Source organism: Rhinopithecus bieti, unplaced genomic scaffold (assembly GCF_001698545.2).
Source record: "Rhinopithecus bieti isolate Rb0 unplaced genomic scaffold, ASM169854v2 scaffold_18353, whole genome shotgun sequence".
Classification (NCBI taxonomy): domain Eukaryota; kingdom Metazoa; phylum Chordata; class Mammalia; order Primates; family Cercopithecidae; genus Rhinopithecus; species Rhinopithecus bieti.
The window spans coordinates 780,181-803,945 of NW_016809465.1; the positions used below are offsets into that span (position 1 = coordinate 780,181).

The 23,765-nt window shown below is 39.1% G+C and overlaps 1 protein-coding gene across 2 annotated transcripts in view; it reads left to right on the forward strand.

The window, feature by feature from the left end:
• Window positions 1-23,765, forward strand: part of FNDC3B (fibronectin type III domain containing 3B) — a 165,943-nt gene that overhangs the window by 106,999 nt on the left and 35,179 nt on the right. For both annotated transcript variants that reach the window (XM_017889478.1, XM_017889477.1), the window contains exons 18-19: window positions 3,397-3,677; window positions 13,220-13,432. In XM_017889478.1, the coding sequence (XP_017744967.1) occupies window positions 3,397-3,677; window positions 13,220-13,432 (494 nt within the window). The remainder of the gene's footprint in view (window positions 1-3,396; window positions 3,678-13,219; window positions 13,433-23,765) is intronic.

The window sequence follows — 23,765 nt, forward strand, 5'->3', positions numbered from 1 at the left end:
AAAAAAAAAAAAAAGAAAAGAAAAGAAAAGGTACAGTAAAAATTTTGTATTATAATCTTATGGGATCACTTATATGCTGTCTGTCATTAATAAAAATGTCATTATGTGGCACATGACTATATTGATAAAGCACTTTGTATAGTGGCTGACACATCATAAAATCTCTAGTAAATAAGCTAATAATAACTGATTAATCAATAGAAAGTCTGATGTTTGGGAATATTTGCCTTGCCCTCCCAGGACTGGAAAACAGTGATTAAATTTTTTTTTTTTTTGGGACGGAGTCTCGCTCTGTCGCCCAGGCTAGAGTGTAGTGGCGCTATCTTGGCTCACTGCAACCTCCACCTCGCAGGTTCAAGCGATTCTCCTGCCTCAGCGTCCTCAGTAACCAGGATTACAGATGCCTGCCACCACGCCTGGCTAATTTTTTGTATATTTAGTAGAGATGGGGTTTCACCAGGTTGGTCAGGCTGGTCTCGCACTCCTGACTTCAGCTGATCCACCTGCCTTGGCCTCACAAAGTGCTGGGATTATAGGCGTGAGCCACCATGCCCGGCCACCAGTGATAATTTCCTGGTTTTGATCATTATTCTGTAGTTCTGTAACATGTTGGTCTTCGGAAAAGCAGAGTGAGAGACAGAAATTTCTCTGTACTATTTTTGCAACTTTTCTGTAAGTATTAAAATAGTACCCAATAAAAAGGTGTTTGAAAAAATAGAGAAAATACTATTTTGTTCATAATTTTCCCAGTGGGAAGGAAGGAAGTGTAGCTCCTACTGCTGGCCTGATACTCTGCCAGGATTTTACATATTAACCTATTTAATCTTTACAGTAATTCTATGAAGTAGACATTACTGTCCCCATTTTACAGCTGAGGAAACAAGCTCAGAGAAATTAACTTACCTAAGATCACACAGTTGTTAAATGATGGAATCAAGGTTTGAACTAAGCTCCAACTCTTAAAAGCCATGTTCTTGTCCTTCTGTGATATGGTGATACCAAACCCTAGTTGATACAGACATTGGGCTCCATGATAATCCTATTTTTCTGCCTCTGTGATACATTTATATCAGTACCAAAATCTCAAAATATATACTCATAAAATAATTTGTGATGTTAAAATTTTTCCAAAAAGAGTTAAGATGTTGAGGTATTGTAATGAAACAGAAATGGATATGACAAAATATTACAGTAGAGTTTCAACTGTGATTTAATAGCAAATAAATGCTTTAAGCCTGCTTCTTTGAAATTAACAAAGGAGTTATAAGTTTTGTTTTAGACCTTGATTTAAGAGCTCAAACTTAGCCGGGTGTGGTGGTGTGTGCCTGTGGTTCCAGCTACTCAGGAGGCTAAGGTGGGAGGATCGCTTGAGCCTAGCAAGCAGAGGTTGCAGTGAGCTGAGATTGTGCCACTGCACTCCAGACAGAGACAGACCCTGTCTCAAAAAAAAAAAAAAAAAAAAAAACCCTCAAACTCCTTTAGTTTTTTAATTTGACCTCATAAGCTATCCAGTACACTAAATGAAAACTGAGTTTTAGAGTACATTCACTTGTGTAAGAAAGCTACCAAATGTTTTTCTCTTTATAAGAAAGAAAATCTTTTTGATAACATTTATTGAACACATACTCTGTATCAAGTACAGTTGCCAGAAATAATACAACAGTGAGCCAGACAGGCAACTTTGCCCTTATGTAGCTTGCATTCTAATCAGAGGAGTACTATATACTATGTCAGTGATAAGTGTCATGATGTAAAGTACAACAAAGAAGGGAAATAGGAAATGTGAAAGACCACAGGGGAAGGATTACAAGTTGAAATGTGTTCAGAGAGGGCTCGCTGAACAGGTGACACCTACAGACCTTCTCTCAAATGGAGGTGATTGAGCGAGCTGTGCAGATGTCTAGAGAAAAAGCTTTCTGGACAGGAGGAGCAGCCAAGTGCAAAGGCTGTGAGGAGGCAGCAAACGGTTTCCCTGTGGAGCAGCGGGGAAGACAGTGTAGCTGGAGCAGAGTCAGTAAAGGGGAGAGTAGCAGGCGATGAAGTCACAGTGCTAATGGGTTTTTGAAGGGGAATGGTAGTGAACAGCAGATCATATAGGGTTCTGTGGGGTTTCATAAGAACTTCAAAGTTTATTCTGAATAAGATGGAAGCCCACTGAAGGAATTTGAACCAAAAATCCCGATTCATATTTTCACTGAATCACTCTGATTGGTGAATGTAGATTATTGGGCAAGGGCCGACATAGACTGGTAGGAGGTCATTAGAATAACCAGATAGGAGAGAGTGTGGTTGGACTAGAGTAATACAGGATATGCTGATGGCCTGGAGAGGGGCATGAGAGGAAGAAAGGTGTCCAGGGATGACTGAGTTATGACTTGAGTGCTCTGACGGATGAGGGAAACCTCAGGAGATGCAGTCAGGTTTTTTGTAAGGAGGGATGGGATGGGGATGAGGAGCTGTGTGGACATTTGAGTTTGAGAGGCCTGTTGGACATGCAAGTGGAGATACTCAGTGGTTGAATACAGATACCCTAGACCAGTATTCAGAGCAGGAGTGTGGGCTGCACATCCAAATTTGGGAGTAGGTTATCAGTGGCGTTTACTCCTTGAGACAAGATGACATCTCCACAAGTTTGAGTAGAGGTAGAAAAGAGGAGGTAGCCAAGTACCAAGTGCTGATACTCACCAGTGTTAAGAGATCAGGGTGATGGTAGCAAGCAGCAATGGTGATTGAGAGGCAGCAGCAGCAAGTAAGGTAGGAGGAGAAATAAGTGTGGCATCTTGGAGACCTAGTGATGAATAAGCATTTGAAAGATCTGGGAGTGATTAGGTATCAGCTCTTGCTCTTGGGTAAAGTCAGATGAGTGCTAAGGATTGACTTCAGGGATGAGTTTATTATTCATGTGGAAGATAGAAGATGCCTCTTCCTATTGCTATTCCAGGACAGCTCTAGACTTAAAAGTCAGATGAACTGGATTCCGGTCCCAGCTTTGCCTCTAAATCTGAGGCCTAAGTTATCTAATCTGACTCTGAGTTCCTGTCTCTGTAAAAGGCAGATAAGAATACCTACCATTTAAGATCTACCATAGTGGGTTATTATGAAGATCATGTAAGATGATGTATAAACTGAAATAGGTCATGCGAATATAAAATATTATTTTTAAATTATTTTTCATAAGAAACGATGGTGGCCATATTTTGCTTTAATAATGGAAAAAATGTGGTTGGCATGTTTTGGAAGGTGGTCATCAGACAGTAGACATTTTCTAGGATTTATTTCTACCTGCATGTCTGGAAATGTGTACTACTTTAGATTTATTTAATGGCAGCTAACTCAGGGGCATCAAAATGTGCTAATGGTGTAATATGGCCTTTGTCTTGCTGTTCTGTTTTGTAGGCCTTCAATCAAGCAGGGGCAGGGCCATACAGTGAACTTGTCCTTTGCCAGACACCAGCGTCTGCCCCTGACCCCATCTCCACTCTCTGTGTCCTGGAGGAGGAGCCCCTCGATGCCTACCCTGATTCACCTTCTGCGTGCCTTGTACTGAACTGGGAAGAGCCATGCAATAACGGATCTGAAATCCTTGGTTACAACATTGATCTAGGAGACACTAGCATTACCGTGGGCAACACTACCGTGCATGTTATGAAAGATCTCCTTCCAGAAACCACCTACCGGTGAGTGCAGGGGAGTAGAAATCTGCATCAACACATCAGCACTTGGGGCTCTAAGTAAACCACTGGGGGAAAATGACCAAGTGAATGTCATCTCCTAGCTGTTTCTAAGAGCCCAGATGTCCAGGGTATTGTCTCACCTTGATCCCTCAGGCCAGAAGACCTGTGAAAAAGCCACATGGGTTCAGGGACTCAGTGGACGGTTTTGGGTCCACTCTGACCCACACCCGTCTCTACCCCAGAGTGGACTCAAATCCTCAAGTCAGTCCTCTGAACACTCAAGTCAGAAATTATAAAAGGTCTTTGGCAATATGTTAGCCCAAGAATTTGGCTTCTTCCATTGTGCCAACCTTAACAGTGGCTTAAATGATGATAAAACTTTTAAGATTTCTAAAAGGATGGCATTGGAGATATGTTGAATTTTATTAAACAACCTATGGTTGTTTAATGACTTCTAAAAAAATATCTAGAGCTCAGGGGTTCAACTGAGGGAACACTGTTTACTAAAGAAATGCCAGGTAACCACTGAAATTATCAAAAATATCTTCCACATACCAGAAAGCACCTCAGAGGATAGTTCTGTTATGGAGAAGATGAAATGGTTTAGTAGTGTAGGAACTATGGAAAGGTGAGCTTAGATTTGGATAGTAAAACCTCAAGACCCTATTTAAAAAGTATTTAATGAATGCAGCATAAATAATTTAATTCAGTATTATTATGCCAAGGCTAGTACATTGAGCTGAATGTGAAAAGAAACTCACATTGGGAGAATGCCACCTTTTCCTTATAAGATAGCTTTGAAGATACCATTTTAGACAGATGGCAATTTAATAGCTTTAGAAAAGGCAAATGTTTGGTCCTAGTCATACAGTTGATCTTGGCAAAAAAAAAAACCAAAAAAAAAAACTTTAGACAGTCTTTGCTGGCCAATCAATAAATTATAAATTGGACATTACATACTTGAGGTAAAAACAATTCATACTTGCTTTTTCTTTTACATCTTGAAGTAGAGGCTGATTTTTCAAAATAATAGCCTACCAAATGAATGAAAATCAATCAAAACCTTTTATGTTCAATATCATTCTATAGTAGTTTGTTTTATTTCTGGTTAACATGTAGGACAATTTTACATACCCGTTTCTGTTTGTATACAAATAGACAAAAAATTTCAAATATGAATTATTATCATATTTAAATGGTTTCCAGTTTTAATCCATTGTTCACTTAATCTGAATTACATTTTGTGAGTCAGTATTTATCATTTAATAATAGTATATTTTATATTTTATATCATGAAATCATAAACTAAATATTAGGGACCAAGTTCAATTAATATTTTTACTTGCTAATGTTTATAACTAAGATATTGGTGTGCCCGTATCAGTAAATGAGTATTTTTTCAATAAAGAAATATAAACAATAAAAAAAAATAATTCATACTTAAGATCAACCGGTTTACAGCTTTAGGAATTTTAGTTTCTATAGCACACAATTGGGTATACTATGTAGTATTAATAGAACTATGTTCAAACCACAGTCTTGTTTTATGTTTCAAAAACCTAATTGCAATAATTATAGTGAAATACAGAATGAGTATTTCAAGGAACCAAAGGTATAATTTTGGCCCAATCAACTTTTACTTCACCTTTTTTCTGTCCTATAAATTGGTTAAAATATAAGTGAACAGATCATGATGTTCTAGATAAAAACATGTGGAATGAAACATTTTAAGCAGACCATGGAGCTTGGATAAAAGACTTGTTTCTGTTTCTTTTGTTTGATTTTCTTTTCTTTTTTTTTAAGCCTTCAGCAGTTACATATTGTTCTCATACCAAGCTTATTCTTTCTCTGTGTTGCCAGGACGGGGTTGTACACCTCTCTGGTAAATGTACTAATGTGAAAAAGCTTTTTCAGTGGATCGGTCATTTCTCCATGGGTGCTGTTAAAGCAAACTACCCATTGGCTTGCTGACACACTCTGAAGAAATTTCAATTCTGTAGGAATTACAATGCTACTTTTAAAGGCATTCCTTTAAGTTTATAATTGAGTTAGAAATTGAATTTGTCCTTTAGTTTGAAGGAAAACAAGATTATTAAAAATGAAAACCTAACTTTGCTTTGTATGCTTCCAGCCAACTAGTCGTAGATTTGGCAAGATAAGAGGGTCATGGGATCACCTGGTATCGCTCCTTCCCATTCCTTCTATGGCTTGAGCATCTTCAGTGACAGGAGCAGTGGTTCTAGCTTCCACTTACCAGGCAGTCCATTCTATTTGTGGATAAACCTCTCTATATCTAAATCTATTTATGGATAAACCTCTCTATATCTGAATCTATTTGTGGATCAACCTCTCTATATCTGTATCTATATCTAAAATCAACTGCTGGCCTTAGAACTTCCTCAACAACAGTGATTCTCGAAGTGTGGTCCTTGGACCAGTAGCATTAGCATCATCTGGGAACTCGATAAAATGCAAATTATCAGGCTCCACCCCAAACCTACTTAATTGGAAGATCTAGGGGTGGGGCGTAGCACTTTGTGCTTTAATTGGCCTTTCAGGAGATTTTGATGCTTATGAAAGCTTGAAAACCTCGGCCCTAGAGCAGCGATTCTTAAATGTCAATGTATATAAGAGTTGCCTGGAGAACCTTTTCAAAATACAGGTGTCTGAGCCCTACTCCTGTAGACCGCACTTGGCCCCACCGGGGGCCTAAACATCATTATGTTATAATGACAGCTGTCTCTTATTTAACCATCCCACCATCATTTACACTGTCTTCACTAGCATAGGTTTTCTATAACTGCCTCCATCCTCTTTGAGTGTTTTTAGGTTTTTGGTGGGCTCTCTGACGTGCAGTGCCCGTACCTCCAGGAATGGTCTGGTTGACTGGCTCAGAGCAGACCAGGACTATTGCCTCCTTGTTCTCCATACTGAGCAGTTAGTGAGATTGCCGGAGATTACTTTTTTTAAACAACCTTATTATATGCCCGACTCATACTGAGCTGGCAGGCAACCAAAACTTAAAGTAGATTTGTTTGTTATGCTCATTTGTACTCCTTTTGCTAAGTACAGAAGGCTTAAAAATAACATGTATTGAGCCCTTACTATATGGTAAGCACTATGTTAGGCTGCCAAGAAGTGAATCATAAATCATTTTGTTGTAACAAGGTGAGGTGGGCTTTACTAGGAGACAAGTTCTGAGTAGTTCAGTGGTAGCAGACTGGAGTCAGGCAGCCTAGACTTCAATCCTATCCCTCATTTATTGTCTCTGCAAACTTTAGGAAGTTATTTAAGCTCTCTGTGCCTCAGTTTCCTGACCAGTAAAAAGGGGATAATAATTTTCACTACTTAACAGAGTTGTTAGGTATTGTAGATAAGAGGTCAGGTACCTAGTATGGGGCCTGACACATAGTAAATAAATTATCAAAAAATCTATTGTTAATGTTTGGTAGGGAAGAAATGAACTGAAAGATGGGTCGTAACCAGATTATAGGTAGAGATCTTATATGTAGAAACCTGGCATTATCCTTCAAGGTTTTTTTGCCTCCAGAGCAGGGTATGAGAAGAGCAAGTCTCAGTGCCTGGAGCTGGAATGGTGGCATTGGTGTCAAAGGAGCTTTCAGGAGCAGGAGCTTGGTGGGAGGCCAGTTCCAACTCCCCTCTCCAGGAAGCCTTCTATGAATAACTTGACTCTGAGCCCATCTTTTCCCCGCCAAAAGGGATTTTCTGTGTTTGCTATTATTTCATACTTCAGATGTTTTCTGATGATGATTCTCTTCTTTCATATTTTTCTTCATTAGATGATAGTCCAGGGCAGGGCTGTTGTAAAAGCCAGCCCATCTTCTGCTTCTCAGGCCTCTCCTACCCTAGCCCCTTCAGCTGCGGGCCCTCTCAGTCTCCTTCATACCCACACTCTCGACATCCTGAGTTCTGGGATGGCCAGTCCTGATGAGGGAAGTCTTCCCAGCTAAGGATGGTTTGTTTCGAAAGTCATTCTTCTTTTAATATATTTTGTAGTAGTAATTTGATCATGTATATAAAGTGCATTGCAGAAGGCTATGATCTTCTAAAGCAGGAGTGTATTTAGCATATAAAATTTGATCCTTTAATAGTGGATTTTAAATCAAAATTTATAAAGAATGTGGTTCTTTATTTGATTTGTTTAATCAATAATATTAGTGTATTGATGGATATTGCAGACTCCCGGAAACATGAAGAGATTTTTCACATCAGCCTGGCCAAGATAGAATTTGCTTGGGGTTACATCGCTTCTCCAAATTGGAAAGGAAAATGCTACTTCCCTTGTACTTAATTTGCAGAGCTGAAGATTTTTTAAACAGACATAATCCAAATTAAACAAAACAAAGAGACCTGCAGATTTTATCTAGGTTTCAAGATTAGCATGTTACTTGAGCTAAAAAGAAAACTTCTCAAGTTTGGGTTTTGGATAGACTCTAATTAATTTAATAAAACTTAAAACTCAATTTTTATTTTCTGAGGTGAATTCTTGGAGTGATTCCTCAGATTAGTGTTTTGCCCATTAGTCCAATGTCACCTCTCACTGAATTAGGAAATTATTTTCACATACTGTGTTTTTCACCCTAAACCAAAACAAACAGTAACTGCCTCAGTCCTCATTCAGCTGTCTCAGCCTCCCATGCTCAGAGGCCTTATATTTTCCCCATAATGCAACATCATTTAATTCTATTTTATCAGTTCCTCAATTGTTTTCCATTTTAAATGTTACATCATCATTAGAAACAATTAATCTTAGCTCAGTGCATCAGCTATACACGTAAATGTTTATGTATTTTCGCTGAAACAAAATGTGTTTTTGTCAAAATGTAGGATAGGTTGAATTGAGCATTTTAAAATCCAGATAGTTGATTTCAGGGCCAGATGCTGCTTGAATAAAGTGAAGTAAACTTGTTGACTCTTCTAAATGCCTGCTTCCTTGGCAGACGGTCATTGTTGAACTGAAAGTGTGGTTTGAATTAAACATGATCATTTGGTGGGATTTGTAGCCATATTTGGTCCCTGTTACGATATGACAGTATGATATGCCAGACACACAGGGCCTTTGCACCTAAAGAGAGTCCCGTTCACGCCTGGATCTAACGTGTGTCTGACAGGACCTCGCTGAGCTGCAGTTTCTTCGCTTGTAAAACAGACAAAGTAGCTCCTACCTTATGGGGTCAGCATAGAAATCAGAGATAATATTGTAGACGTCAAACCTAGCTTTCAACCCCTAGTGGCCACTCTGTCATTTAACCTCTCTGCTTTTAACTTTGGTTTCCTCATCTCTAAAAGCAGATGTAATAGTACTTCCCACTCTGTAGTGCATTTTCTGGAACAGGACAAGTTCTCAATGTGTGTAGTGATGGTTGCCATTGTTGTTTTCTTCAATTGCTGAGATCTTTGTCTCACTCTCACCTTGCTGCGGATGGCTTATAAAGAAGCCCATCCTTTCAGCTGTTGGTGAGTCCTTGGCCATTACTTGGAGGAAGTGGGATCAGCAGGTTACTCATGTTATAAAGTGAGGTGGTGTAATAGTGCAGCCGCAGTGAAGACCTGCCCCTGTGCCGGCACTTTTGGCAAGACGTAGCACTCCCAAAGAAGTCATCAGGATGATGACTCCAAAAATGAACACTTGAAAGTTTGCTAGTGCTTTTGGCTGTCTTGAATCCTGTCCTGATTTTATTGTAGAGTATAAAGTATTAAAAATTAGAAAATGCTTCTTAAATCCCTTATCTTAGTTAAGTAATCTTCTTTGTAATTGCAGAAAAAAGTCACTGTCCCCATTTTATAGATAAGGAAACTGTTACTTAAAAGTGTTCAATACTTTCTCCAAGGTCTCCAAATTGATGAGCAGGATTCCCAAAGAAGCTACACTGCTAAAGAGTGTTAAATGCTACCACAGTTTTCTTGGTGGTGGTGTGGTGGTGGTGGTGTGTGTTAAAGCTAAGATTATATGCCTAGGAAATATACACAGTGAAAGACTGGAAAACCATAGAGCTAAAGATATAAAGAACCTAGTACTTACCAAAATACTAGGGAGGCTTTGAGGAAGTAAATGAATTTACAACAGAAGTCAAATACCAAATCTAAATTTATTTTTGTATCTTGATATTTGTATCTTCTAAACTATTTTTACATTCTTATAAGTGATTTAAATCTCTTAGCAATTTTTTTCTTGACTAGAATAGAACAACAATCTTAAGGAATTCATTACCTTATTTTCTTTTGTGTATTAAAGTAGCTAAGAGCTATTCAGTGGCACAGAGCAAAGGGTAGGATCCCCTAGAATGCAAGGTAAGCCAGCAGATGGCAGAAAGGATCTTGGCCTCTGGAATCTGGGAATGTTTGTACCTAGAATAAAGGGAAGGAATGGTGGTTTGGACACTGGAAGGACCTTAATATAAACCTTGTAGGTGAGGAAATGTGTTACACTGTTGAAGAAAGACTAAAACTTAATGTCCGGCTTAATTTCCTTTTCCTGAGAAGGGGAAGAGGGTAGCAATTTCTATCATCATGATGACTGCCTTTTAAAAGATTTTCATTTCCAGTTGCAGAAAATATGTTACATTCCAATCATAGAAAGAAACTCTTCTATTAATACCATAAAGCAATCTTATAAGACTCATGTGGGAGGCAAGGAAGAGTTGTAGTCGTTCAGTGTTATACCGAGAGACTTACATTGCTTTATCTACAGAAGACTTGATGCAACCCCAGTGTAATAGAATCTGGGAAAAAAGTAAGGCCCTTTGTAATGGAGTTTTTGCTCTACTTTATCAGAGATGAGTATTTACTACATTCCAAACTATGAGGCAGATCTTTATCTAGTTTTAGGTGATTATAAATAGAGCTGCTGTAAACATTTGTGTGCAGGTTTTTGTGTGAACATAAATATTAATTTTTCTAGAGTAAATACCTACGATTGGGATTGCTGGGTCATGTAATAAGTATATATTTAAAAGGAAACTGTTCTCCTATGTGGCCATGTCAGTTTTCATTGTCACCAGCAAAACAGGAGAGTTCCAGTTGTACCTTATCCCTGCCAGCACTTTTTTAACGTAATGGTATTACATTGCCAATTTAGTTTGCATTTTTCTAATGGCTAATGATGTCAAACATGTTTTTGTGTCCTTATTTGCCATCTGTATTTCCTCTTTGGTAGAGTGTGTATTCCAGTCTTCCGCCCATTTTTAATGGATTATTTCCTTAACTGAGTTTTGGGAGGTCATTATACATTCTGGATACAAATCATTTGTCAGATGTAATGTTGGCACGTATTTTCTTCCAGTATCTATTTGTTTTCATTCTCTTAGCAGTGCAAAAGTTTCAAATTTTGATGAAATCCAGTTTTTTATTTTTTTCTTTTATGTAAGATCATGCTTTTCATGTCATATCCAAAAACTCTTTACTTAATTCTAGGTAGTAGATTTTCTTCTGTGTTTTCTTCCTAAAAGTTTAATATTCTACATTTAGATCTGTGGTCCCTTTTGAGCTAAGTTTTGTGTAAGGTGTGAGGTTGAAGCTGAGGTTTATTTTCTTCCTATTGATATCCAATTATTCCACCACGATTTGTTGAAAAGACTGTGTTTTCGCCATTGGATTGCTTTTGCATCTTTGTCAAAAGTTGATTGGCCACGTTTGTGTAGGTCTATTTCTGGAGTCTCTATTCTCTTGTATTGATCTAGGTGTTTTTCTCTTCACTGGTACCACACTCTCTTGATTACCATAGCTTTATACTAAGTCCTAAAATCAGGTAGTGTGATTCTTCAAACTTTATTCTTATTTTTAGACTTTGCATTAGCTATTTTAGTTCCTTTGCCTTTCCACGTCACTTTTTTTTTAATGTATAAAGAAAAGAGATTTGTTTGGCTCATAATAAACTGTAGGCTGTGCAAAACCTTTGGTTCTGTAGGCTGTACAAAAAGTGTGGTGCCAGCATATGCTTCTAATGAGGCCTCAATAAACCTGTAATTATTCGGTCTTTCTAGGCCTCTGGAGGAGAGGGGCGTGTCTCCAAGATTTCTGAAATGCCTTTAAGGGCTTTTTCCCATTATCTTGAATATTAGTACCAGACTCCCTTTTAATCATGCTAATCTCTCTAGCAAGTGGTTGCTCTACAGACTGCGTTGATTCTTCTCCTGAAAGTATTCTTTCCTTCTCTACCACGTGGCCAGGCTGCAAATTTTGTAAATTGTTACTCTTTGCTTCCCTTATAATTATAAGTTCCAACTTTAAGTCATTCCTTTGCTCCCATATCTGATCACAGGTTGTTAGAAGCAGCCAGGTCACCTCTGGAACACTTAACTCTTAGAAATTTCTTTTGTCAGATACCCTAAGTTATCACTCTTAAGTTCAGCCTTCCACAAAGCCCTAGGACATGGAAACCATGCAGCCAAGTTCGTTGCTCCAGTTCCCAAAAGTTCCTCATTTCCATCTGAGACCTCCACAGCATGGCCTTCGCTGCCCATATTTCCATCAGCACTTTGGTCATAACCACTTAATCAGTGTCTAAGAAGTTCCAGACTTTCCTGTCTTCTTCTGAGCCCTCCAGACTCTTCCAGTGTCTGCCCATTACCCACTTCCAAAGTCAGTTCCACATTTTCAGGTATCTTTATAGCAACCCTCTACTCCTCAGTACCAATTTGCTTTGAGTTCATTTTGTGTTGCTCAAACAATTCTCCCACCACAACCTCTCAAGTACTGGGGCCACAGACATGTGCCGCTATGCCCACTAAATTTGTTTTTTTGTAGAGATGGAGTCTCACTAGGTGGCCCAGCCTGGTCTCAAATTCCTGGACTCAGGCAATCCTCCTGCCTCGACTTCTCAAAGCGCTGGAATTACAGGTGTGAGCCACTGCGCCTGGCCTAAAATAACATTTTATATATACATGTTAACTCTTTGATTTTAAATTCATAGATGATAAAGGTAATATCTTTCTTATTCATAACTCTGTGCTGCACATAGAAAATACCCAGCTAAGATTTTTGCACATCTGGATGGCATCCTGTTACTAGCAATATCTGCATGCTTAGCTCTAGTTAAGGACTTGCAGAGATTGTTGGATGAGGCTGGCAAAAGGGAGACATGAAATGTCCTATTGATAAGTTGTCCTTTGTTTTTGATTTTGAAGGATACTCATTTGTTCCCTCATTTAGTTTACTCTTGATAGCTCACCTACTTCCAAAACTGACCATGAGGTAGCTGAAGAGTAACTAGGACAAAATATAAGGCATATCTTTAGGATATCTTCCCTGAGACAACAAACCTGCTTTTTAAAAATTAAGGAACTAAGAGATATCTTGCTACCGTGCTTTTTTGCTACTTTTTTTTTTTTTTAATGGAGACTATAGTCTGTCCACCTAGCGACCCCATGCTTCTATTTGTCTTGAGTCACTTTAACTTGTTTTTCTTCATTCTATGTTATTGCTTTAGGGGCAAGTAATAAATACTACGCTCAATGTTTATTTCGAATGAAGTATTGCTGCTGCTTTAACCTGCATTGTCTGTATTTTTTTTTTCCTTTCTCTAGGATCAGAATTCAGGCTATAAATGAAATTGGAGCTGGACCATTTAGTCAGTTCATTAAAGCAAAAACTCGGCCATTACCACCCTTGCCTCCTAGGCTAGAATGTGCTGCTGCTGGTCCTCAGAGCCTGAAGCTAAAATGGGGAGACAGTAACTCCAAGACACATGCTGCTGACGACATGGTGTACACACTACAGCTGGAGGACAGAAACAAGAGGTGAGGTGTGGGTGAGGATGCTCCTGAAGCTTCTGTAGCTTTGACTTGTGGGATGAAATCTCAATCATACATTCTTATTTGCTTGCACTAAGACCCTCTTCCTTCTTGTTCAGAGGCTTCCTTTGACTTGAGTCCTGCGTTTTATACCTAGAGTTGTTCCCTTTATTCTCCATTTGGAATTTCTAAACATTCTAAAGATCCTGATTTCCCTACATAAGATAATATGCACTTTTTTCCCTTTCATCAAACCAGATAATGGAGAGAAATTATCTAAAGAAATTGTCAAATTCAAGTTCACACTATGTAATAGCATTATATTAGTCATGAGTGCAGAGGGAAATAAGACCCAGGAAGAGATGTTACCTCTTTAAATATTCAGTAACCATCAGGACAAACATGTTTACCAATGTGAAATAGCTGTGGGTGATGTACAGATGGGGATTGTACTCTGTAACTATGGGCAATGCAATATCAAATTAACCAGAGCAAATAGGAGATTCTTCATAAGACTCCATACCCAGGAAACCCTCTTGGCTGTTGAAATTAAATGTAGCCTTTCACGTAGTATTTGTTTAACCTAACTTCGTTTTCTCTGAAAATGGCCGATCAGAAGACAGTCAGCCAAACTGTATTTAGAAATAATCCGATGTCAAGCAAAAGTTAATGGTGACAGAATGTTCTGTTACCAAAAGTCCTAATCAGAGAATCAGGTAAAGGGGATGGGAGAGCACCATAAAACCAAGACAACCAAAATGCTGCTACTTCCCTGCTTACCTACTGACACACAAAACCAGTGTCAGTATAGAAGCATTTCTGTCATTTCCTTTTATGCATTATACTATTCTGTTCTACACATATGGAACCCGTTCTAATTACACAGAAAACCCTGTCCCAGTCTCCACCCCCTGCTCTTCAGTCAGGCACTCTGATGGATTTCAGTACAGTGGAACCCTGTGGGCCTTCAGTGGAAACCAAGGTTAAAAATCACATAAGACCCTACCTCTAGGAGCATAATAATCAATTTTTTAAATGGCCGTAGAACATTAGTGTCAGAGGAAAAAAGTGCTTTGGGAGTTTGAAGGAGGCAGAGACCATCTGGTTTAAAAGATCAGGAAAGGTTTCTTGAAAGATGTGACATTTGAGCTTGACTTTGGAGGACCTGTCAAACCTGGTAATTTTAATGACAGAATAAAAAGGGATTATCCTCTTGGAAATTAGTTCCAGTGAAGAGAACACAGAGAAGGTAAGGCTTCCTTTGATAGGTTCATGAGGTATTAAATTCATATTCATTGATACACAAGATTATTCATCTTACTGTGCCATATGTGCCTTCGGATGTGTTTTCATGGGCTTATTATTTTACTGGCTAGGGACTACTCAACGGGAGAGGGCTGGCAAGAACAGGAATTGTGAACTAACAGAAATCACAATACATGTATAAAACTAGCATTGGGGGAAATTTTTAAGTGTCTTTTCATTTTTCCCAGGCCTGTGTCTTCCATTGGTGGTAAATCCTTAGAAAATAGCTTCTAGTTGTGCTGTTTTAGAAAAAAGTGAAGCACAGCAAAGTTGTTGAAACTGGTAGCTAGCCGAATAGGGATAAAGGCCAGTGCCTTCCAATTCCCCGTGCCCTGCCTCCACTGCTGTCTTAGAAATATGGGAAGTGAAGACTCTGCCCCAAGAAGGGCACCCCCTCTTGCTGCAATCCTGCCCTGTGTGGGGCAGCAACCCACTAGTGCCTCATAGGGAAAACCATACAAACGTGTAGTCTGATCCAAGGTTTTCCATGACACGGTGGCTCCTGGGCACAGAACAAAAGCTCCCCAAGCACTTTTCCAAATGAGGTTGCTGGCATGAGGCATTTAAATATACCAGACAAAAAATAGTACAGAATCTAGTAATCAATACATGTTGTTTCTTCCCCCTTCAAAAAGCCCAAGGCTTGCCTAATCAAATAAATGACTTGCCTAAATTTAAATGGCAATTTAAGAAAACTTCACATTAGGAACAGTATTTTTCTTAATTATAGGAGCTAGAGTCCAAATTTATCTTTTTAAATTAGATTTGTCAATGCTCTCAGAAAGTTATTAAAGAGATGGGAATATCGAGCATAATAAATTCTCATTCTGTTTGTGAATAATTTTCCTGAGATTTAATAGAATGAAAACAGCCTAATTTTAGTTTGAAGATGACCTTCGTCAGTGTCTTGAAACTGAACTCTTGTAATGAGTGGCCTTTTGAATTCAAGCCTTTAACTTTGAATCTTGGCACATGGATATCAAGGAGAAACAATTTGAGTTGGATACATCATAATGCTTATTATTAGCATAGCCTTTGTCAATCTAGTCTCCTCAAGGTTCTTTAGGACCTGGCTTCTGCAGTTGAAAAGAACAGTGTCTTCCTCCCAAGGGGTAGCTGTCTTTGTCATTGAACTTGTTGCTAGAGGAGCTTCTAGTTGTAAAGCACATATTCTTTAGCATATGTGTTAATTTCATTAACTACCAGTAAGTTCGTCTTATGCACGTGGCCGGAATAATGATATATCCCGCTTGTGACCAAGGCGAGAACCATAGATAGGCTTAATTGTTATTTTACTTCACTTTCTTACCTGCGGGCTCTCAAAGAGATTTTTTTCCTCTTAAGTTTGAGTGTATTTCTTGTAAATAAAAGGGATCCCTAAGAGCATCTTGCGCGAACCCTTGGCTTAAGATAACTCAACCTAAAATTCATCTAGATCACCTGGACTTTCTATGTTGAAAGGATTTTTCCCACGGAATGGGACATTTGTTTCCCATCTATTCGGGCTTACGATACTGAAGAGTCCCAGTCCATATTTATGAAGGAAGCAGCCTGAAAGTGTTACCATGAACACTTTATAAACAAGCATTGTGGGCCTTTGAAAAGAAAGCTGCTGATGTCTGAGTTGTATGGGAGTCCTAACCAGCTGTTTAAGTGTTCTTCTTAAGTATATTTTGTAACAGAAGAAAAATGAAAATTAATATATCTGTGCTTCATAATTATCATGTTAAAGAGTTGAGTGAATTTTAGCAACTATTGCTAAATTTCCTTATTCATTAAATAAAGGGGTTAAACTAGAAGACGATCTCTGATATCCTTTCACCTTTTCACCTTAAAGCAACAAATCTTTGTAGAGTATTTGTGAATTAAATCCTTTATGAAAAGGTGTCCCTTGTAAATGATTGGGACGTGTTGCTTCTTTTCCTTCATATTTTAGCTTCTGCTATTCATAAGTAAGAAAATAAGAAAAATACTAACTTCCCTTAAGAGTAACTACTTAATGTCCAAAAACCCCTCAGGTTCTGCAACTATGATGCACTGATTTATGATGTTTATTTATATGCCTCTCACTCAGAACATTTGGCAATGTTCAGCCAAAAATGTCTTTAACCTTCTAAAGGATATATTTTTATCATTGTTATTTTGTTATTGTTGTTGTTTTCACAGCCTCCCTCCCAGGAAACTTCTATTTATTGCATGCCTACAGAGCACTAAGTGTTGAGAGTTCTGCCTACATTATTTAGTTCTTGAATAAAAAGGGAAATATTTTCTAGAAAGTAGGGTTTGTATGAAAGCCTTCTACCATTTAGGTGAAAAAAAATACATTGATAAGTTGATTTGATTTCAACTTACAATTATTGGAGTTTTATACATCAGATAGAGGCACTGCTTAAGTATTAGATGGACAAAGATGACAAAGATAGATCCCTTAAGGAGCTCACAGTCTGGTGGGTGATGGTAGGACACAGATGCTTTAAAGCAAATTATGATGTGGAAGGCCTAAAGATTGACACATGCACAGAGTATAGAGGGAAAATTGAAGAATGGCATCTAAGGTAGGCTTAAAATCAAATGAACACTTCTTAGAAAAGATGATAGGTTGAGTGAGTCTTAAAAGGATGCTAATCTTGTAACCTCATGTCTGGGGAGCTTTGGGATGGAGACTGGTGATGAAGACTTGGGATAGGATGAAAATTACAGACAAAACCTCCAAAGTACAGAAAGGTACCCTGAGTCTTTCTCCAGGTAACTGTCTTTATTCGGTTATTTTCAGAACTGGTGCTTTCTTTCCCGTTAAATTTGGGCATGTTTCATGTAAATAAAAGAGATCCCAAAGAGCATCTTGCCCAAACCCTTGGCTCAAGGCAAATCAACCTAGAATTCATCTAGATCACCTGGACTTGCTATGTTGAAAGGATTCTACCCCCTGGGATAGGACATTTGTTTCCCATTTATTCTGGCTTATGATACTGAAGATTCCCAGTCCATATTTATGCAGGAAGCAGCCTTAAAGCAGTGCTTCATATTTATGGAACTAAGTTCACTTCAATGATAAGATTATGATCATTCAATCATCGATTTTTTTTTTTCTTGAATTGCTACTATGCACTGGGCCTTATGAGGTATGTGGACCATCTATGAGAGCTTATCTTGCTGAGGGAGATAAATTAACATTAAACAATAAGCAGACAGTAAAACAGACAGCAGACAGCAAAACAAAAATTAAATTAGTTTGGCCTTAAAGTGATTAAGTCTATTATTGTTAACAGATCCAGCACAGAAGATATGAATGTCTTTGGTTCCCATGTTATACAAGAAAAAATATATCTCCAAAGTAAACATTTCCATAAAGCTGCATTAACCTCATACAGGCACTAGAATAACAGGATCAGCTTGTGCGTTTTAAGATTGTAGCACTGTGCCGATGACTTTGAAGATGCGTTTATCTGTGTTAAATGAAATGTTATGCTGCCCTAACAGAATTGGAGTTGATGCTGCTCCCTGTCCTGACCCTTGTGGGCCTATGTTCCCCGATAATTGTATACAGCACTGAGGCAGGAAGAACGTAAATTCCAGGAATGCATTTATGGTTAATCTGTTGTTGAGGTTTAGTCAGACAGCCAGTGTTTTTTAAACCAAGGCTCCATGAAATTGGGCTGGAGGAAGAGGGATCTAATAGAGCAGATAATTACCACTTGCTCTCCATTAACTCAGCCGTTGTGCCCAGGACACTTTTTCTTTTGGCCAGCAAAATTGGAGAGGCTTTGTCGTGTTTACAGGGAGCCTGCCTGTTGGCATTAGAGAGGGACAGAAAGAATCTGATATAGAAACCGTAAAAGAATACACACTAGGCAACTAATAAAAGTGGCCGGGAACCTGAGCAGCATAGTGAGACCCTTTCTCTAAAACAGTTTTTAAAAACTTAGCCAGGCATGGAGGCACACACTGGGTCCCAGCTACTCCGGAGGCTGAAGTGGGAGGATCCCTTGAACTCAGGAGTTTGAGGTTGCAGTGAGCTGTGATCGCACCATTACACTCCAACTCGGGCAACAGAGTGAGACCCAGACTCTTTAAAAAAAAAAACAGTCTGGAGTATATGGGCACTGAGAAGGTGTGAGCTTTCTCAGTGTATGCCTATTATAGAACAAACTCCTGCTTATATTTCTCAGACCATGTTGCTGAATTAAATGAAATAGACGTGAGGCAGCCAGCTCAGGGCCGGAACTTTAAGAAACCCTCAGGATTTGTTTCCAGTGCTTCTCTGACTGGTCCCCGATCCATATGATCGTCTTTGTTTGATAAATGACATTTTCATGTTACATCCATCAGAAGGCTATCATGATTCTCGACATGGGTGTCAAATCTCTTAAAATCCCAGATCTGTCGCTGGATTTCTAGGTGACTAGAGGCATATCCCTTCACTTCTTTTTGCCTTAATTTCCCCTCCTACAAAATGCAAATAATGATAGCTGTCTTCAGTCCTTAACTGATGGAGAAGAAAAGATTTTAGAAACATTTTTGGCTGGATGTGGTAGCTCATGCCTGTAATCCCAACACTTTGGGAGGCCGAGGCAGATGGGTCACCTGAGGTTAGGAGTTCAAGACCAGCCTGGCCAACATAGTGAAACCCCATCTCTACTAAAAATACAAAAATTAGCCAGGCATGGTGGCAGATGCCTATAGTCCCAACTACTTGGGAGCCTGAGGCAGGAGAATTGCTTGAACCTGGGTGGCAGAGGTTGCAGTGAGCCAAGATCGCGCCACTGTACTCCAGCCTGGGCAACAGAGCAAGACTCCATCTAAAAAAAAAAAAAAAAAAAGGACATTTTTTATTTCTTAGAAAAGGAGCATTTTATCTCTTAGAAAAACAGTTTAGCCTTTGAAACAGAGTAGCTTAGTCAATCTTAGGCTAAAATGTCCAGGCACGGACAGAGGTGAGAGGTGGCAGATGAACTATTTGAGATCTTAACTGGACCGGAAATAGAAGTCAGATTGCAGTTTTACTTCTCATTTACTAAAACAAAATAACAGAATGGAATTAGATAGCTTTTTTTTCAGGTTGAGACAAGGTCATTAAAACATTAGTAGGCAAATAGAAATTTAGGAAACTCTGGGAATAGCATCCTTGAAGATTTTACTGCATATACTTGAAAGCAGAGTAAGAGAGTGGGAGAATGCAAACTTTTCAGGTGGTCTTTAGAAATTCTAGTCATCCTTTTTTCAAATATAAATATAATCTTCTTTTTAATATATTAATGCCTAAAGTAATACCAAAAAAAAAAAGTTTTTTTTTGTTTTATTCCTTTATTCTTTGATAAAGAATTTCCACCATCAGTAGGTATAGTGAAATTTTATCTCTTAGAAAAGGAGTATAAAAATATTCCACTCATTAATGAAACAGTATTACAGCCTGATCACTCACCAGCCAAAAAAGGTCCATATACAGCCAGGGACAGAGGGTTAGGAAATTAACCTCTTTTCTCAATAGCTGTTGGCACGTTCATGCTCAGTTGGTAAACGGGGACTCTTGCCAACATCAAAATCAGTTTAGGTATTGCACCTTCCCTGCCTCAGGTTCCCCACATGATGCCATCTGCTTCTCCATAGACATGGTCAGACTCCATGTTCTTGGCAGAGTGAGGGCGAATACTATCCATTTCTATTTTGAGCACCATTCGTTCCCAAATGCCACCTGAGTAACATACGGAATTCTCTATCTCTTCCTCTCTCTCTCATTCATATGGAGCCCAGGAAAATTAAGAAAAAAAAAAGGCATGTCATTTTTAATGAATATTGCTGAGCTGTTGATTTTTGATATTGTGAAACATGTTTTGAAAGGTACCATTTGCAGCCTTTAGTGGACTACAGGTTATTTTAGGTCAGCAGGTTAGAGCATTTTGAGAAGTTAATGTTAATGGGTTGCTGTGAGCCGGTAGTTGGCCTAGGGATTATAAGATAACAAGGTAGTAAACGTAGAAACGTTAGCATTATCTCTTATTTTCCACCATGAATTTAAGTTGTAGGCCAGTTAGAGCATCCTTGGATGTTTTTTTCAAAATGAAACTGTTTTAAGGAAACATTCTAAAGCTAAATTGTTCGTGTATATTATATATCTCCCTATAGTGATTTAAAATAAAGGAACATTTAAAGATTTAACATGATGGAACTTCTTCCTTCAGTTGCACTTGAGTGCAAGAAGTCAACTTTCACAATGTTAAAGCCTAAAATATTGAAATTAAAAGTATAGCCTTCCCCTGGAATTTCTGGAAAATGCCCAGAATCTGTTGTTTGCCTTTCTAGTGCATATTCAATAAGGAGTCATAGAATTTACTTCGATCTCATAAAAGTTCCTGCCAACTGAACAAGACAGCTGTTTTCTGGCAGTTGAGCTGCAGAGAGTTATGTGACTTGTTCAAGTTTACAGTGACGGTAATAGTCTGCATTCTGGCTAAGATCTGTGTGTATCTTTTTGCTCTTGAAACCTTGCTCTGTCCCGCCATGGAGTACTCTGACTGGCAAGCAGAATAAAATAAGCAAAGTCATTCAGTATTCACAGACACATAGAACTTTGTTTTTCATTTTTAAATGTCTTTTTTTTTTTAGAGCAGTTTTAGGTTCACAGCAAAATTAAGCTGAAGGTACCACGATATCCCTTATCCCACCTACCCTGACACATGCACAACCTTTTCTATTGTCAGCATTGTCCCCCACAGTGGGATGTTTGTACATTTGTTACAGCTGATGAACAGACATTGGCACATCATTATTACCCAAATTCCATAATTTACATTATGGTTTACTCTTGGTGTTGTTCACTGTATGAATTTGGACAAATGTATGATGATGTGTTTCCACCATTATGGTATCACATATAGTTGTTTCCTCAGTATCTTGGGTGATTGGTTTCAGGGCAACACCCTCCCGCCCCACCCCCACCCCCACAAATTCGTGGAAGCTCCAGTCCCTTGTATAAAATGGCATAGTATTTGCATATAACCTACGCACATCCTCCTATACACATTAAATTATCTCTAGTTTACTTACGATACCTAATTAATGACATTGCTATGTAAATAGTTGTTATACTGTATTGTTTAGGGAATAACAAGAACAAAAAAGGCAGAACATGTTCAGTATAGATGCAAGCATCATTTTTCCCCCATTATTTTCTATCTGCAGTTGGTTGATCCACAGATATGGTACCTAGGGATATGGAGGGCCAACTGTGCAGAATGTTTTTTTAAATCATTGGTAAATCACCAACATTAAAACTCATGTATGCTTATTGCCATCTAAGTGTCTTGTTTCAAGAAGGTATTACAGTCCAACCTGAAACAAGTTATGGGCAGAGTCATCAAGAATTCATTTACACTGTAAACTTTTAATGACCCACCCAACCTTCTAACCAGTTTATTTCCCCTTTCCAAGTAAATATTCTTCATGTAGGACAGCATTTCTCCCCATCTTTCTGCTAAGTAAAAATGCCTAACGCTATGGGCAGTGCCTAAATTGGGCACATTGCCCCATCTTGGTGTTTTCAGCAACAGTTCTTAGCCTGGACTCGCCAGGACAGGGTGATATTGGTCACATGCCCAACTCTTCTCTCCAACTCAAGAAAACCTCATGGAATGAAAGCGAGAGGGATGCCATTCTGGGGACTCCTTCAGCTTTTCCAACCTTGTAAAACAAACTCGTGAGCATTGGTGCTTTGTTAATAATATTCGTGTTAGAAACAGTAATATTTACATAGTATTAAAAACAGTGGTATTTATGGAACATTTAATAAGTGCTAGGCATTGTCGAATGGGTTTTCCTTCATCATCCCTTTTAATTCTCTTAATAATGCTACAGGGTAGTTACTCTTATCATACCAACTTTACAGAGGAGGAAACAGCTTACCTGATTATAGAATGCACCATTACCAGACTGTTGAACCTGAACTCAGACCCAGGCCAGCTTACTGCAGAACTTCTATCATCACCCACTGTGTTGTATCCGAAGCCCCTGCACAGTTGAGCCCCACAGGTGTTACTGTGCTTGTCCTCTTCTTGGTCCTCACAGGAGCCTGGGTCATGGGACTGATGCCTCTGCAGCTTCATGGGCACAGGCAGCAGGGGATGGAGGTAGAGTAGAAGACCCCTCAGAGGTATTGCCAGCGTGGGCCGGGGCTCCTGTGGTACCATAAGGGGTGCCTGTAGCTACATATGCCTCAGCCTGAACTCGTACTAAAATGACTCAGTGACTTTATTGAGCATGTAGTATGTTCCAGGAACTGCTATATGTACATTATTCCTTGTTGCTTTTGTCGGCAAGAGTGCTCATGTCATGAAAATAACAAAGTGAACATTTTATTTGTATTCCTTGGCCACCAAATTAGATGAGTGATTTATGTTGGGGAGAGCTAAATGTCTGGCATAGGCTGCAACAGAACGTCGCAAATTTAGATTGACATGTTCCTGCTGGGTCAAAAGCTGTGAATGACCCCAGTAACCTGGGAGAGGCCTATATAGCAGGAACTGGGAGCCAGAGGTCCTCAGGGTACAATTCAGATCCCCAAAAGGTGACCTGTGGCCTTCGTGGTGCAGAGTTTGGGGCCGTTGAATAATGCCATATGCCAGGCTCTTACTGTGTCCTGGGCTCAGTGCTAAGGTTTTACCCACATAAATATTGCACTGACTCTTAAAACAATCTACGAGGTAGATGCTATGCCCATTTTACAAATGGGAGGAACTGACACTTAGCAGGGGTGAATGATGTGGCAGTAAAGTGCAGAGCTGGTTAGAGCACAGGTCTTCCTGGGTCCAAGTCCCTGTGCTCCACCTCCTCCACCCACAGTGTCAGAGTTACAGAGTGGGTGAAGGATGGTCCAGTCCTTCTCAGCAGCAGGGGAGCAGCTCAGGGTTAAGCAGGTGTGACTCCTCGTGGAGTGCATCCCTGTTTCCTGAGCCCCACTTGCTGTCAGAAACCAAGGTATTGAGGGCTTAGAGTTTTTCACCATTTCCTGTTGCTTTAGGTCCTCTTGTTTCCAGTTGAT